At 64.1% G+C, this 13,160-nt stretch overlaps 2 protein-coding genes across 7 annotated transcripts; both read right to left on the reverse strand.

The window, feature by feature from the left end:
* Positions 1-2: 2 nt before the first annotated feature.
* On the reverse strand, positions 3-8,610 carry CCDC183 (coiled-coil domain containing 183). Its single transcript, XM_016131015.2, has 14 exons — positions 8,209-8,610; positions 7,617-7,738; positions 7,043-7,120; positions 6,692-6,859; positions 6,313-6,417; positions 4,493-4,615; positions 3,440-3,565; positions 3,303-3,357; positions 2,677-2,777; positions 1,865-2,025; positions 1,478-1,646; positions 1,286-1,396; positions 1,099-1,195; positions 3-427 (listed from the first exon to the last, which is right to left on the reverse strand). The coding sequence occupies exons 1-14, from the start codon at positions 8,582-8,584 to the stop codon at positions 309-311; spliced, it is 1,911 nt and encodes a 636-aa protein (XP_015986501.2). The 5' UTR covers positions 8,585-8,610; the 3' UTR covers positions 3-308.
* A 72-nt stretch (positions 8,611-8,682) lies between these two features.
* On the reverse strand, positions 8,683-12,384 carry TMEM141 (transmembrane protein 141). Of its 6 annotated transcripts, none has more exons than XR_004956327.1 (6): positions 12,294-12,384; positions 11,935-12,001; positions 11,654-11,737; positions 11,310-11,417; positions 10,832-10,921; positions 8,683-10,526 (listed from the first exon to the last, which is right to left on the reverse strand). XR_004956327.1 is itself a non-coding variant. In XM_036239333.1 (5 exons), the coding sequence occupies exons 1-5, from the start codon at positions 12,345-12,347 to the stop codon at positions 10,477-10,479; spliced, it is 363 nt and encodes a 120-aa protein (XP_036095226.1). In that variant the 5' UTR covers positions 12,348-12,384; the 3' UTR covers positions 8,683-10,476. The 6 variants fall into 6 exon arrangements, 4 of the variants coding, with proteins under 4 accessions (XP_036095226.1, XP_036095228.1, XP_036095227.1 ...); XR_004956328.1 differs by having other exon boundaries at positions 8,683-10,534; XM_036239333.1 differs by lacking the exon at positions 10,832-10,921.
* Between the last annotated feature and the right edge of the window lie 776 nt (positions 12,385-13,160).

Below are 13,160 nucleotides of genomic sequence, written 5' to 3' on the forward strand. Positions count from 1 at the left end.
CGAGGGACATGGGAGTGCGACGGGCCGCGCGGAGATGCAGGTGCACGCGTCTCTGTCCGCGCGTCCGCTCCGACCTCTCTTCTCGCCCTCACCCCTCGACTCCGGGGCCACGGATCTACAGCGAGCACTGCATTTCCCGCAGTCTTCCCATCGCGATTTCCCACATCTCCATCCCCCCGAGTTCATTTCCTGAGACTCTTGTCCTCCGTCCCCGTGCTCCCAGCGGTCCTGGAAAAATGTTTATTTAAAGTGCGGACATGGGGGTGGGGGCTGGGGGGAAGGCCAGGGGTTTCCTCCTCCTCTGGGGGTCACTTCTTCTTCTTCTTAGTCATCTTGAGCTTCCCCTCGATCAGCCGCTGCCCCTGCTTCTTGATCTCGGCCCGCGACGGGACGTAGCTGTGGTCCACGTCAGCGAACTGGAAGGTTTCTAGAAGGGAGGGGGAGGAGGAGGGGAGCCGAGGCGCAGCCCGGCTGCAGCCCGTCCGGAGGGCCTGGATCCGGCTGCCGGCGCCACTGTCGCGCGCCGGGCGCTCACTGTGTTCTCTGTACCCGCCCCCCCATGGGGCGTTCGGGCTAGCCAGAGATGGCCCGCCCTGGGCGTCTTCCACGCTGACCGACCAATGCAGACCCCGCGCTCCTTGTCAAACTCTCCCCAAGCCAGCAGCCCCCTGCCCAACACCCCAGGTCCAGGGACCAGACAACTGGCACAGCCCCATGCCCCAGCCCACCGGAAGGATTCAAAGGAGCTGATCTCAAGTTGTTGACCCCACCCTTTCCCAGGAACCCAGATACAGGCTCTAGCCTGGGGCTCCCCCTGGCCCCTCTCTGCTTCCTGGCCCGCGCCTCCCCTGTATCAGGAAATGGAATAAATCCTCCTTTCAATGGCACTAGCCTCTCCACGTTCTCACCAAGCCACCCCCATAAATTAAAACCCTGCAGGTACAACTGACACGCCCTCTCCATCCCTGACCCTCCAGGCTCCCTGGTCAGATGGAGCGAGTGCAGTGCCCACCTTTGTGCCTGCACAACTCAGACTAGCCACCGCCTACATTCTCTCCCCACGCTGGGCGGCCTGGCCTCCCAGCCCAGAGCCTGTACCTATCATGTCGTCCTCCAAGTCCTCGAAGTTGATCCTGGTGTTCTGCCTCTCCTTCAGAGTGGAAGACTCCAGGGCATCTCTCACTTTCGTGTTGACCTGCGGGGTGTGGGGGACTGTCAGCTCCAAGAGAAAGTGAGACAGAGTGAGACAAAGTGGGCGCCCTCTGCCCTCCAGGCCCGGGGCTACCTCCTCGGTCCTGAACAGATGCTGCACTCTGTCAGCCAGGTACAGCAGCTTCCCCTCGCAGTAGGCCAGCTTGCTGTGCATGTCCAGGCTGCTGGAGGGCACGGTGTCCTTCTGCAGGCCAGAAGGAGGGGCTCGTCTTCCCTCTGCTCCCAGGGACCCTGAGTGGGCAGCTCCTCCCCGCATGCCGAATACCTGGGCCTTGGGCAGGGGTATGCCCACCAGCCGGAGGTACAGGTTGTCGATGCCCATCTGGAGGGTGAGCAGCAGCTTCTGGCTCTTGGTCATGTTGCTGTAGGCCAGCTGCAGCCTCTTTTCCTCTTCGTTCAGCATGTCCTTCATTTTGTCCTGGATGGACTTAAAGCTGTTGAGGACGATGGGGAGGGGGTGGCACAGACCTGAGGGTGAGGCGCCGGGGTCCTATGTTGGGTGCTGTGCTAAGTTCAGGGGCTCAAGAGCCCAGATGCAGGCCCGTGGCATCGCCCCAGCTCATCTTTGGAGAACTCGCAGGCTCGTGGGCAGTGAGTACCCTCGGCCCAGCCTGGTGGGTGGCCCCGGAGAGAGGCAGGGCCGCCAGGGTACCTGACGGAGCTGGGAGTCTGGTGGAACTTGAGCAGTTCCTCCTCTGCCTCCAGTTTTCCCATCAGAGCCTCCAGCGCAGTCCGCCTCTCCTCACAGTCCTCCATCTGCAGCTCCAGGTTGTCCTCCGTGTTCCTCTGAGCCAGGAACCGGCCTGCGATGTCCTGGCCGAGCCGGTGGGGAGAAAGCAGGTGTGAGCTAGGAGGGCAGCAGCCCACACAACTGGCTTCTTCTGGGTCCTTCCCGGGGTCAGCAATGGCGTCAACCACAGCTGAGCACCGAGGGCTTATGAGGGGCCAACCATGGGGTGAAGTGTGTTTGCGTCACTGCACGTAACCCGCACGACAAGCAGAGGGCAGCTAACCCCCAGGCAGAGACCGGAGCCCACTGCCAAGAATGCATGGCTGTGAGTTGCTTGGCCAAGATGGACAAGCTTACCCAGGGCCGTGGACAGGAGCTCAAGACTTACTAATAATAAGCCCAGATCGGATTAAAGGGAACGGGGGACAGGCGGGGAGGCATCTGCTCCTCACGATGCTGCCGGTTTGGGATGGGGTCGGGACTGGAGGTGCAGGCCACACCCTCAGCGTTTGGATCCTCATACTCCATGGCTCTGGAGGTCCCAGGAATGTGGCTCTGATGTGGCAGCTGTGTCCCGGGAGGGCCCTCTCCGCTGAGCCATGGGGCCGTAGTGTTGTGTGTCCATTCATGCAAAAGGCGCCTGCAAGGCCTGGCCCTGTTCACAGGGCCTTGGGCAGGGGCTGGACCCCCACCCGCCCTCCCCCTGACTCCCCGGGAGCGCCAAGGAAAAGTACCCAGAGGTGGGAGCAGTGCACGGCGCTCTTGATTTTCTCCACCAAGGCGATCAGGTACGTCTGGTACTCGATATCGATCTGGGAGTTCTCTCTTCTCCTCACTGGGCCGAGCAGAGGGGAAGGAGGGCCAGCAGGCAGGCATGGCATGGGAGCTCTTTGTCAGGCCCCGGCTGCCTCTATACATGCCCAGTCACCAGGGGGAGCCACCCAAGAGCTGGGTCCCCGTCAGAGCCGCCTGCACCTTAACTGGCTCCCTCCTCCAAGCCAGCCCATCCACAGGGGCAGCGGAAGCGGCCTGGCTCCATGGAGCTTAGTGGTGCTTCTTGGAGGCAGCTCAGGGACCTGGGGGACTCGACTCATCTCTTCTGAGGCATCAATGGGTGACCGGGCCATGGGATGCCAAAGTGGTTTATAGCTTAAAAGCCGGGGGCTCAGCCACAATTAGTCAGCCGCGAGCTCAAAGCTGTGGCCGCTGGTTCTTGGCCTCTGCAGGTACAGCTAGGGAGAGGCAGGGTGCCTCTGTCTCCCTCACCCCAGCCACTGCCAGTCACTGGGCAACCTGACTGGGTGCCGGGGCTGGCCTCTCGGGACCCTGGCTGGGGGCAGGCAGGGAGCTGACCGCTTACCTTTCGGGGTCTCTGTGCTCATCAGAGCGGAAGGATAGTCCGAGTCCCTGTGGCCCTGGTGGGAGGAGAAGGGGGTGAGCTGAGGAGGGGCCACCCCACTTCCCAGGTGCCACAGTGGGGGTCCGCAGGGGGCTCACCCGGCGGAACTTCTCGCTGGTCTCCTTGGTGTGGATCTTGTCAATCAGCTTCTTCTGCTGGGTGAGCCGGGTCTCGCGCGCCCGGCGCTCCTGGATGAAGGAGGCCTCCTTCTGCCTCAGGCTCATCTGCGGACACGGGGCGGCGGCCGGGGTCTGTCTCAGGCCTCCCGTGGCGCTGGACCCGGCGGTCCCTCTCAGTCCCCAGCTTCCTGGACTGGGGTACCGCCTTCTCCCAACAGCGGGGCGCCTCCGGCCACTTCCGCCGTCCTCCTCGGGCCCCACCGTGCCCTCCCCGGCGGGGCCTCTGAGCAGCTGCCCTTCCTGCGCGGCACACTCCCGGGGCGCCCCGCTCCGGTGGCTGGCCCCGCCGCCCCGCCGCCCCGCCGCCCCGCCGGCGCCTCCTGACGCGCCCTCTCGCTCGCTGTTTGCGGCTGGTGCCGGGCTTCCGCGCCACGGCTTTCCGGAGGCTTCTGTGCTCTGCGTTCGCCCACCCTGCTCCAGCGCTGGCCCGAGCAACCAGCGTCTGGACGCCGGTCTCCTCCAAGGCTCCAGGCCAGGTGGGGGCCGACACCTGCGCCCAGGCTCCTGGCCTCCAAGCTCCTCAGGCCTGCAGGGCCCTCTCGACGCCACCTCCCTGGGCAGGCTGTGCCCACAGCACTGGCAGCACTGGCCCGAGGCCATGGGACTGGATGAGCGCTGCCTCCTCCCACTGCCCACGTCAAGAGGATGGGACACGTGGCCTCGCAGGGGTCTTGAGGGGGCCCTGGCATAGACGGGGTGAGTGGGTGGCCCGGCCCAGCCCGGGCCAGCTCTCTCCCAGCTCCGTCTATCCCATGGCTTCTGCCATGTGGGACACACCCTGTCCACGGCCACAGTGCAAGCAGGGATTTTTCCCATGTGGGAGGCTGTGACCCCAGCCGGTGGGGAGGGGGCTGCACTGGACTCCTCTAGTGATTGCCGGCGGCATGGGCGTGGGGCCGTCCTGATGGACCCTGGGCCAGACAGGTCCGAAAGAGCCTTCCAGGGCCCCCGAGCCCAGGGGCCTGAGCTCACCTTGACCTCATCCGTAATCATCATGGCGTCATAGGACATGACCGTCATATCCGACAGTTCCGAGCAGTAGTCCACCACAAGATTCTGCAGCTTGTCCAGCTCTGTGGGGTATCCTGCCAGCTCCTGCATCGAAAGGGCAAGACCAGGTGGTGGCCACGGAGCCTGATGGCCCAGGTGCTACGGGCCATCCACGTGCTGCCCTGTTCTACGCCGGCCACCCCGGCCCCTCCCCGCTTCTCTTGTGGCCCCTACAGAGGGGCCGCACCTGCCCCCCACCCCTCACCCAGACTGTGAGCACCCAAGGACAGTGGCCTGTGGCCCCAGCCCCCTGCTGGGCACAGAGCAAGTGACAATGTTTTGGGAGGGACACAGCATTTTCCTGGTGGACTCTCCCACCGCCCAGGGACAGACAGCCTAGAGAATTTCCAGCAACAGGTCCCACCGTGAGAAGTGACTCAAACCCAGGGAGGCCCACACTTGGGAGCGGCTGTTGTCTACAGTGAAGCGGAAAGGCTCAGAATGGGTTTGGGGTCAGAGACTCGGGGCTCAAGGCTGTGGGACCTTGGGGGAACCACTTAACCTCTCCGAGCATCCCCATCTATAAAACCGGTGACGATGGCTCGTCCAGAGGGTGCTGTCGAGGTCGCCTTAGAACGTACCGTGAGGCACTTAGAACGGGGCCAGGGTCCCGAGTGTCCACGAGACCTTGGCTCTCAGTGTTTTGTCATTGATAACTACAATGCGGAACTTCGCTTTTTTTTAAAAAACACAGGTGATCACGTGTGTTATTTGTTAATGCATATGTGCTGGAAAGACAGGAAGGTGCCCCCAAGAGGACACGGTGTGCCCAGGAAAAGGAGGGGCTGGACCCTGGAGTGCAGCTGGAGTGGGAGGGGGCCTGAGGAGGAGGAGGCCCGGGAAGGAAAGGTGAACAGCGCCTCCGGGCGAGTCTCCAGGACCAGGCGCTGAGGCCAGAGGGACAGGTGGGAGGGCAAAGCTGTGTGCTGCCTGGCTTCGGGGGCCACGGTGAGGATGTGGGAGGCTGTGACCCCAGCCGGGGAGAGCCGATCGCACCCTCCTCCCAAACCACATCTCCGGCTGTCACCCCGGCTGTCACCCCGCCGGCCCCACTGCCCTCCGGCCTCAGGGTGAGGACGTCCGGGCGCTCCCCTCCCTTTCGCTGCCCTCCCTGCTGAGCGCCTCCTCCCAGCACGCTGGCTCCCAGCCGCCAGCCTTCCTGTCCTCCCCACGTACGGCCCACCCCACCGGCCGGTGGCAGGCGCCTGTGCTCTGCTGCGGGGTTCCACAGGGGGCGCCCCATGCAGGCGTCTGGCCTCACAGAGGGCTCGTGGCCCCTGGGAGCTGCCTCCTGGCCTCCTCCACAGGCAGCAGGGCAGCTGGCTGGGTAGAAGTGGGCAGCAAACCTAGGTCACCAGCCTGCTCTAAGGCGACTTGCCCTGGGACTTTCTGAGGGTGCAGGTCTCATGCCCTCAGAGGCCAGGGAACAAAAAACGAGAATCAAAGTAAAACCACACTAAACCAAGTACGTGCAGGAAAATCCAAACGACTCTAACCTATCCCATAAGACGCCTCCTCGGAGGAGTAAAAGGCGTTCCTGAAAGAATGTTGCAAGGGACGCTGGCGCCTCTGCTTGGCGGGCACCCGAAGCAGGGCTCAGTCCGCCCCGCGTGATGGGCCCTGCCCCAGGGGCTCCCGTCCCCACCGAGATCCCGGCCCTGCACACAGGCTGGGGCCTGAGACCCCCGCCCATCTCGACCAGCGCGGCTCCTTGGGGCTGGCGTGCAGGGCGAGGGGCTCACTTTCTTCAGATAATCCAGCAGGTCCACGTAGAGCAGGTGGATGTTCTGGCTCGTAGTGATCTTCATCGTGGTCTTTTCGATGTTGTTCTCCAGCTGCCGAATGACCTGGAGACAGCCCCAAGGGCACAATGCGAGCCAAGCCCCCTAGAGACGCTAAGGCCGGCTCAGGATGGTGGGCTTTTTCCCGAGGAGGGAGGGTCTCATTCACCAAGCCCCGCCTACCGCATGAAGTCCCGCCCCAGGGCCCCGCCCCAAGCCCCGCCCCTCCGAGCTCCCCCCCACGGAGTCCCGCCTCCTCCGCCCGAGGCCGCCTCGGTCTGCCCGAGGCTCCGCCCCCAGGAGGAGCCCCTCCCACTCCCCTCACGAGGCTCCGCCCCACCTGCAGCAAGCGCTGCTCCTCCTTGGTGGCCTCGGGCTGCTTCTGCAGGCTGGCCAGCTCCTGCCGCATGCTCTCCAACTGCTGCCCGCGCCGCCGCACCAGGTGGGTCAGCACGTTGTGCACGTTCACGCGATCGAAGACGTATTTGCGCAGCTTCTCCCGCGCCACCTGGGTCGGGGAGCGCGGCCCGCGCGTGGGTGCTCAGCGCGTCGCCAGCCCGTCGGCACCGGGGCGGCAGGGAGGGACCCTGGGGTGGGAAACTCGTTCCGCCCTCCCACCGGCTCCTCAGTGTTGTTTAGTGGAGGGGTGCACTGGCTGGGTGGGACTGAGGGGCCCCGCCCGCAGCCTCACCTCCATAGTGCAGCGGCAGTGCGCCAGCCTCATGGGAACATCCTTCCCGCAGGCCTTGGCGATGGTCCGCTGGTCGTACTGTGTGTGGGGTGGCGGCAGCCGAGCTGAGGGCGGGAGACTGGGGGCGGCACCTCTGCCTCCCCCTGCCGCTGACCCCTCCAGGCATTCTCCCTGGGCCTCTTCTGCCCTGTGCCAGCCCAGCATCAAGACCCCAGGACGCAGAGCGCTACAGGACAGCTTCCAGGCCATCCCAGCTCAGATGTGATGAGGGCTGGAGCGGGGTCCCAGGGCTCCTGTACATGGCCAGCGAGCCAGAGCGGCCCCTGCTGGACGGGATAGCTCAGGAAAGGGAACCTAATCGGGGAACCCGCCCCGCCTTCTGGGATGGGCTCGCTGGAGTGACGAACCCAGCCAAGGTCCCCGCGAACCCCTGCTCAGATGCTACCTGGCTCCACAAAGGTTGGGGTCGGAGCGGGGAAGGGGGCAGAGGAGCCCGCCGTCCACCTGCGTGCGTTTCAGCACGTGCCCGCCCCACCCTCGCCCCAGGCAGCAGGGAGCGGGCGGGACTGCGCACCTTCTTGGCCAGAGCCCAGTCCTGGGCCCCTTGGCGGATGTTGCTGCGCAGGTGAGCCAGCGTCGCCTTGTTCTTGACCGTCTTCTCCTTCACGGCCTGGATCTGCAGCGCCCGGCATTGCTCTGTGGGCGGCCGAGGAGATGCAGCAGCTAGGGTCCAGGCCAGGGGCCCGGCCGGCTCGCGGGGTGGGAGGCTGGCAGCAGGGGGCGCGCTGCCTCCCCCTCAGGCTCCTATCCCCTGCCCTGTGGTCGGCCCCTGCTCTCAGCGGGCAGCGGCCCCGGGCAGTGCAGACAGTGACGTGGAAGCCGGGGATGGGCACGTCCTGTGATCCCTGCCGGACCTGCATCCCTTCCTGTCCCCTCTGGCTTTGGGGCCTGCAATGCTCACAAGTCTTGAAGCCCCTCAGCTTCTCCTCTCCCCAATCCTGCCCCCTGCGTGGCAGGCCCCTTGGATTCTGCTACCAGTTTTGGGGTGGAGGGTGGGGTGACCACTCGCTCGGTTTACCCAGGCCCATCGCTGTGCTAAAATGGAAAGTCCTGCACCCCAGAGCCCCTGAGCCGGGTGGGGGGTGGGCCCCCGGTGGTGGGCCCACCCTGGAGCCGGGTGATGGTCTTCAGCTCCTGGATCTGCTCGTCCAGTTCCACCTCGCTCCGCGTTTTCATGGTGGCCCTCGGCACCCCTGCACGCCCTGTGCCGGGCCTGCTCGGCAGAGCCACACTCGAGATTGTCCCCGGAATCTGGCCCCTTTGTGATGGGGGCCAAGGTTCTCGAAGCCCAGGGAACCCTGGGATTCCTGGCCTGCTCCGCCAGCACTCCGCCTCAAGCCAGCCCGGGGGTGTCCCAGGACACTTGAGTCTCATGGCCGCTGTGCTCAGGATCACTGCCTGGGCCGGGCACCCTTCTTCCACAGGGAAGTGCCTTGTGGTTTGGCAGTGCACCCCACACTGGCCCCCCCTACACTTTCCCATCCCCTTTACCGAGCCGCCTACAACTCCCGACCCTTTGCTGCCTTGCAGGCTCCCCACGCTCCCCACCACCCGAGTTCACACAGTGCGCCCTGGGCGACCTGGCTCGTGAGACCACCAGCCTCGACCCTCACTACCCCATCCTTCCCTGAGCTTCGTCCACTGCCTGGCGCCGCCCTGTCTGCCTCCGCTTCCCTGGGGAATTCCTGTGTCTAGCTTTATATGTTACTCCAGGAGGGGTCAGCCCCCCATCTGTACCGCCAGCCCAAGCTCCCCTCGGAGCCATGTGCCACAAACGCCCACAGCCTGGGACTCCAGGGGGTGCACACCGATGGGTTACTTTATCCAGCGGCGCTGCGTGAGGTCGCTGGGCTGGTGGCTCACAGAACAGGGCCTTATTCCCCACACCCCGGAGGCCAGACCCCGAGGTCCCTGCGTGGGCAGGGTGGGTTCCTCCCAAGGCCTCTCTCCTGGACCTGCAGACAGCGTCTGCTCCCTGTGTCTCCACATGGCCTTTACTCTGCACCTGTCTGTATCCTAATCTCTCATAAACACACCAGTAAGGCTGGATCAGGGCCCACCTCATTTCACCTTAATCGCCTCTTCAGAGGCCCTAGCTCCAAATGCCGCCGTATTCTGAGGCCCTGGGGTTAGGGCTGTAATGTGTGATTTTGGGGGGCTGCAGTTCAGCATAACAATGGCCTTCCCCCACGTGCGGTTACAGCACCCAACGTCCTCTGTGATCTCTCACATAGATCCTTTACCTGTCTGGTCACTCATATTTTATTTATTATGTTTTTTAAACTATTTATTGTTTTAACATTTTATTTATTCTTCCCCCTCCCTTTGCCCCCCGCCACCGGTCACTCATCTTTTAAAAAGTGAATCCAGTGTGGTCTAAGCTCCGAGTTCACCCTCTGCCCACCTCCGAGCCCAGGCCCTTCCGTCAGGGGGCTGGCTGGAAGGGCCTGCCACGTGCATGGTCAGCTTCCTGTCCCCTTCTCCCAGGGCTTGAAGCAGAACCTGCTTGCTGTCCCCCAGTACTGGTTCTCCCTTCTTGCTCAGAGAGAACCCCTGAATTTTAGTGGGGCACATGGCTGCCCAGAGCAAGGCTGTCTTTCTAGGTGCCTTTGCACAAGTGTACCCCACGACTTAGTTCTGGCCAATGCAGTTAAAGCAGAATGGTGAGTGAAATGTCCTCCTTTCTCCTTCCTGTTGGCTGGAATGAAGACATGATGGCTGGAGCTGGCACAGCTGCCCGGGGCCATGAGGCGGATTTGGAATAGAGGCCATTACCACAGGGAACAGACTAAAAGGAGCCTGGGTCCCTGGCCCCGTCAGCTCCAGGCCACCCACCTGGACTTCCGCACGTAGGGGAACTCGCTCCAGCTTGCTTATGCCACGGCTGCCCTTCCCACCAGCAGAGTCCCTGTGTGTAACAGGTGCCCCGTGGATGTCCTCTGGAATGACCGGCCATGCCAGGAGGCACAGACTGAGCTGAGCTCAAACAGCATGGCCCCGTGCTGTGTGCCTCCAGTGTGACTGACAACCCAACTGCAAAGGACAGGGGACGTGCCCAGGTTCACGTCACCTCTGCCTGTGCTTCTCCTCCATGAGGACAGATGTCCAGGAAGCTGGCTCTGGCCTCCCTCCGCCCCTGGAGAGAAATGCCACCGTCCGATTGGTGTGTTTGGGACGACAAGAGGTGGGGCATAGCCACCTCCTGTCCCTCGTCTCTTGGGCGCTAGGCTGCACTGCTCCTCCACGCCACGTTGCACAGAAGTGACCCCCACAAGGCGAGGACTCGTAGTCTTACAGGGCCGGCAGGAGTGTCCAATTCTGGGGTTCAGTGTTAGGAACTGCATGGCATGGCCTCCATTATCAGCCATGTGGCCCTAAGGTGACATTTGTCTCTCAGCTTCTTCCTGCTTTGACGTCCCAATCACTGCAGGACTCAGATGGGAAAAAGCAAGACGTTTATTAGTCCCACGACGCCGGGAGCATCTGTCACCTCTGACTGTGGGGGATGCGGGGCACCAGGGAGCACCGCCGGGCGCCGGAGCTGCGCACGGGGCAGGTGCCAGTCCTCTCCTCTGCATCCACCGTGTTCCTCGCTGCCCTACAGGACGCTAGCCCGGGAAGGGCCCTCTCTGGCCCGGCCTCTGGGGCAGGGCCCGGGCTCGGGGCGGGAGCAGACTGCATGGCTTGGGAGACCTGGGCACACGTGTGCAGAGGACATGGCTCGGGTACCTTCGGGTGCAGGGAGGGTCGGCTGTGCTCTAGAACTCTCTAGCCCCAGGCCTGGTGCGCCCCGGCTGGAGCTCTCCTAACTGCGCTGACCTGTAAGAGGGGACAGGGACGGCTCCATCCGCACACCAGTGCTGCTCCTGGCCCCTGCACCCTCTCTGCAGTGGCTAACACAGAGGCCTGTAACGAGGACGCAGCCATGGAGGCCCCGCCTGAGAGCGATCAGCTCGGAGTCTGACGCCTGGCCTCTGGATCCAGGAGGGGCACCCACACTCCTCACTCTGCACCCCGCACCTCTGGGTCGCCCAACCCCTCCTGGGTCTTCCTTCTGCACTTGGGGCTCAGAGAGGTCTGTCCGCTGTGCACACGGCACTCAAGGATGTGCAGGCCAGGGCAGGGGCCCTGTCCAGCCCACACCTCGGCCCCACGCTTGCCTGCCTAAAACTCCGGTGCTGCGTCCTGCCGCCCCCGGGCCTCTCACCTGTGTGCACGTCAGTGGGGAGCTGCCCCGTTTCCAGGAAGAGCCAGAGGTGGCTGCATTTCTGTGACTCCACCCGCGTCACCCAGTAGCTGGCCACCGAGCCTGTGACTAGGGAGCAGAGGCGACGGCTGGTAGGCTGGGGAGCCGGGGCCTCCGCATGTCTCAGGGAAGAAGAACCTCGGCACAGGATTGTTCTGGGGAAATGCTGGTGGGGGACTTGGGTAGGGCTCCCACCAAGAACTGGGGTCCAATCCCAGGAGGCAGGGATGCCTGGAACCCCCCCCCCCCCACTGGCAACTCGGGTGTGTTTCAGGGACCCCAGGCACCCACTCTGAGGTACCCACCCACTGCAACCAGCACATGCCACTGAAAGGGGTACTTCAGCTTCCTCTGAATGGACATCTGGAGGCCCAAGGTCGCAGCGGTGCCTGCCAGAGACACGGTTCACATCAGCCAGCCTGTCCAGGGGCAGCCAGGGAACCGCCCGGCTACAGCCTGAGTGCCCACAGGCACCTGCCAGGCTCCCAGCACCAGCAGGCAGCCGACATGGCGCCACCTGCTGGGGAGTCAGGGTGAGACGGGAGGATGAGGTCCCTCCACCCGAGGACACCCAGACCCAGCCTACCTGTGACAAAGGTGAAAATGCCCTTCATGAAGGCGTTCGACTGGCACGCGGCATACTCCCCCAGTCCCTGGGAAGGGGGAGGGGGTGGAAGACTCAGATCCCCTCCCTGTTTCTTCATCGTCCCTCCTGCCACTCCTTTGGGCACACACTGGCCGTGGGGGAGGGACCCTCGTCACGAGGCCCTGAGGGTTTGGACACATGCACCACCCCCATGCCCAACCAGGATGCCCCGATTCCCATAGCAAGAGGGTCTCGACTCTCTACCCGTCTTCCCTGACGGGGACACCCCCACCGAGCCTCCCACCCCGCTCAGATCCGCTTCTGAGGTCCGCGCCCGCCTTCCGGGCCGCCCTTCTCACCGGGTGCTTGGCGGCCACGGCGTCGTCCACCCGGGACAGGCCCAAGTTCACCATGGCTGGCGGGGCCGGGCGAGCGGGTCTGCGCAGGAGCGGGCCGAGGGGGCGGGCCGAGGCGGGGCCTGGTGGGCGGCCTGCGCCGCGGGGGGGCGGGGGGCGGGGCCTGGAGCGCCCTCCAGAGCCCGGGTTCTGTGACGTTGGACGCCGGGCTCGCGGCGCGCGCTCCGCCCGGGCCCCGCCTCGGTCACCCCCCGCCTTACATCCAGACTCGCAGACGCGTAAGGATTATTGAGAGTATTAACTGCTGCGGTGGGCGCTTTGCTTAAGGGATTGAATCTCTTGAAAACGACCACGAAGTAGCGACGTATCCAATGATTATTTAATAAATTAATTCCAAAAATGCTATAAGCCCAGAGTTGGTGTCCGTCCTGTGCTAGGAGCTGGGAGCCCCACGGAGGAGCCCGAGCCCCTGCCCTTATAGCCCGGACAGGTAAACAGCCAGGAGAGATCAGGAGAACGCAGTGGGGAGAACAGGGAGGGACCACAGCGTGTGGGGGTGCGCCCCCCAGGAGGCCCTCGCAGAGACCGTGCGCGGAGGTCTCGGCGGAGAACCCTCACATGTGAACTGCTGAGTGGGACTGAGCGTGGCCTATTTGCAGGAGGTTCCCGACGCCATGTGGAGGGAGACAAGGGCGAGGGGCGAAGCGTGGGCCCTGGGATCAGATCGCCATCTGCCGCGGGAAGCCCGGTGGGACCTTCGGCTCCTCTAAGTGTGGAGGGACAGCACTGGCGGCCCCGCAGGGGCGCGGGCTCCGTGGACGTCCGGCTGAGGCTTAGTGTTTCAGCAGCGGAGCAGGCAGGGGTGCTGTT

This window comes from Rousettus aegyptiacus, unplaced genomic scaffold (assembly GCF_014176215.1).
Source record: "Rousettus aegyptiacus isolate mRouAeg1 unplaced genomic scaffold, mRouAeg1.p scaffold_m13_p_3, whole genome shotgun sequence".
Classification (NCBI taxonomy): Eukaryota; Metazoa; Chordata; class Mammalia; order Chiroptera; family Pteropodidae; genus Rousettus; species Rousettus aegyptiacus.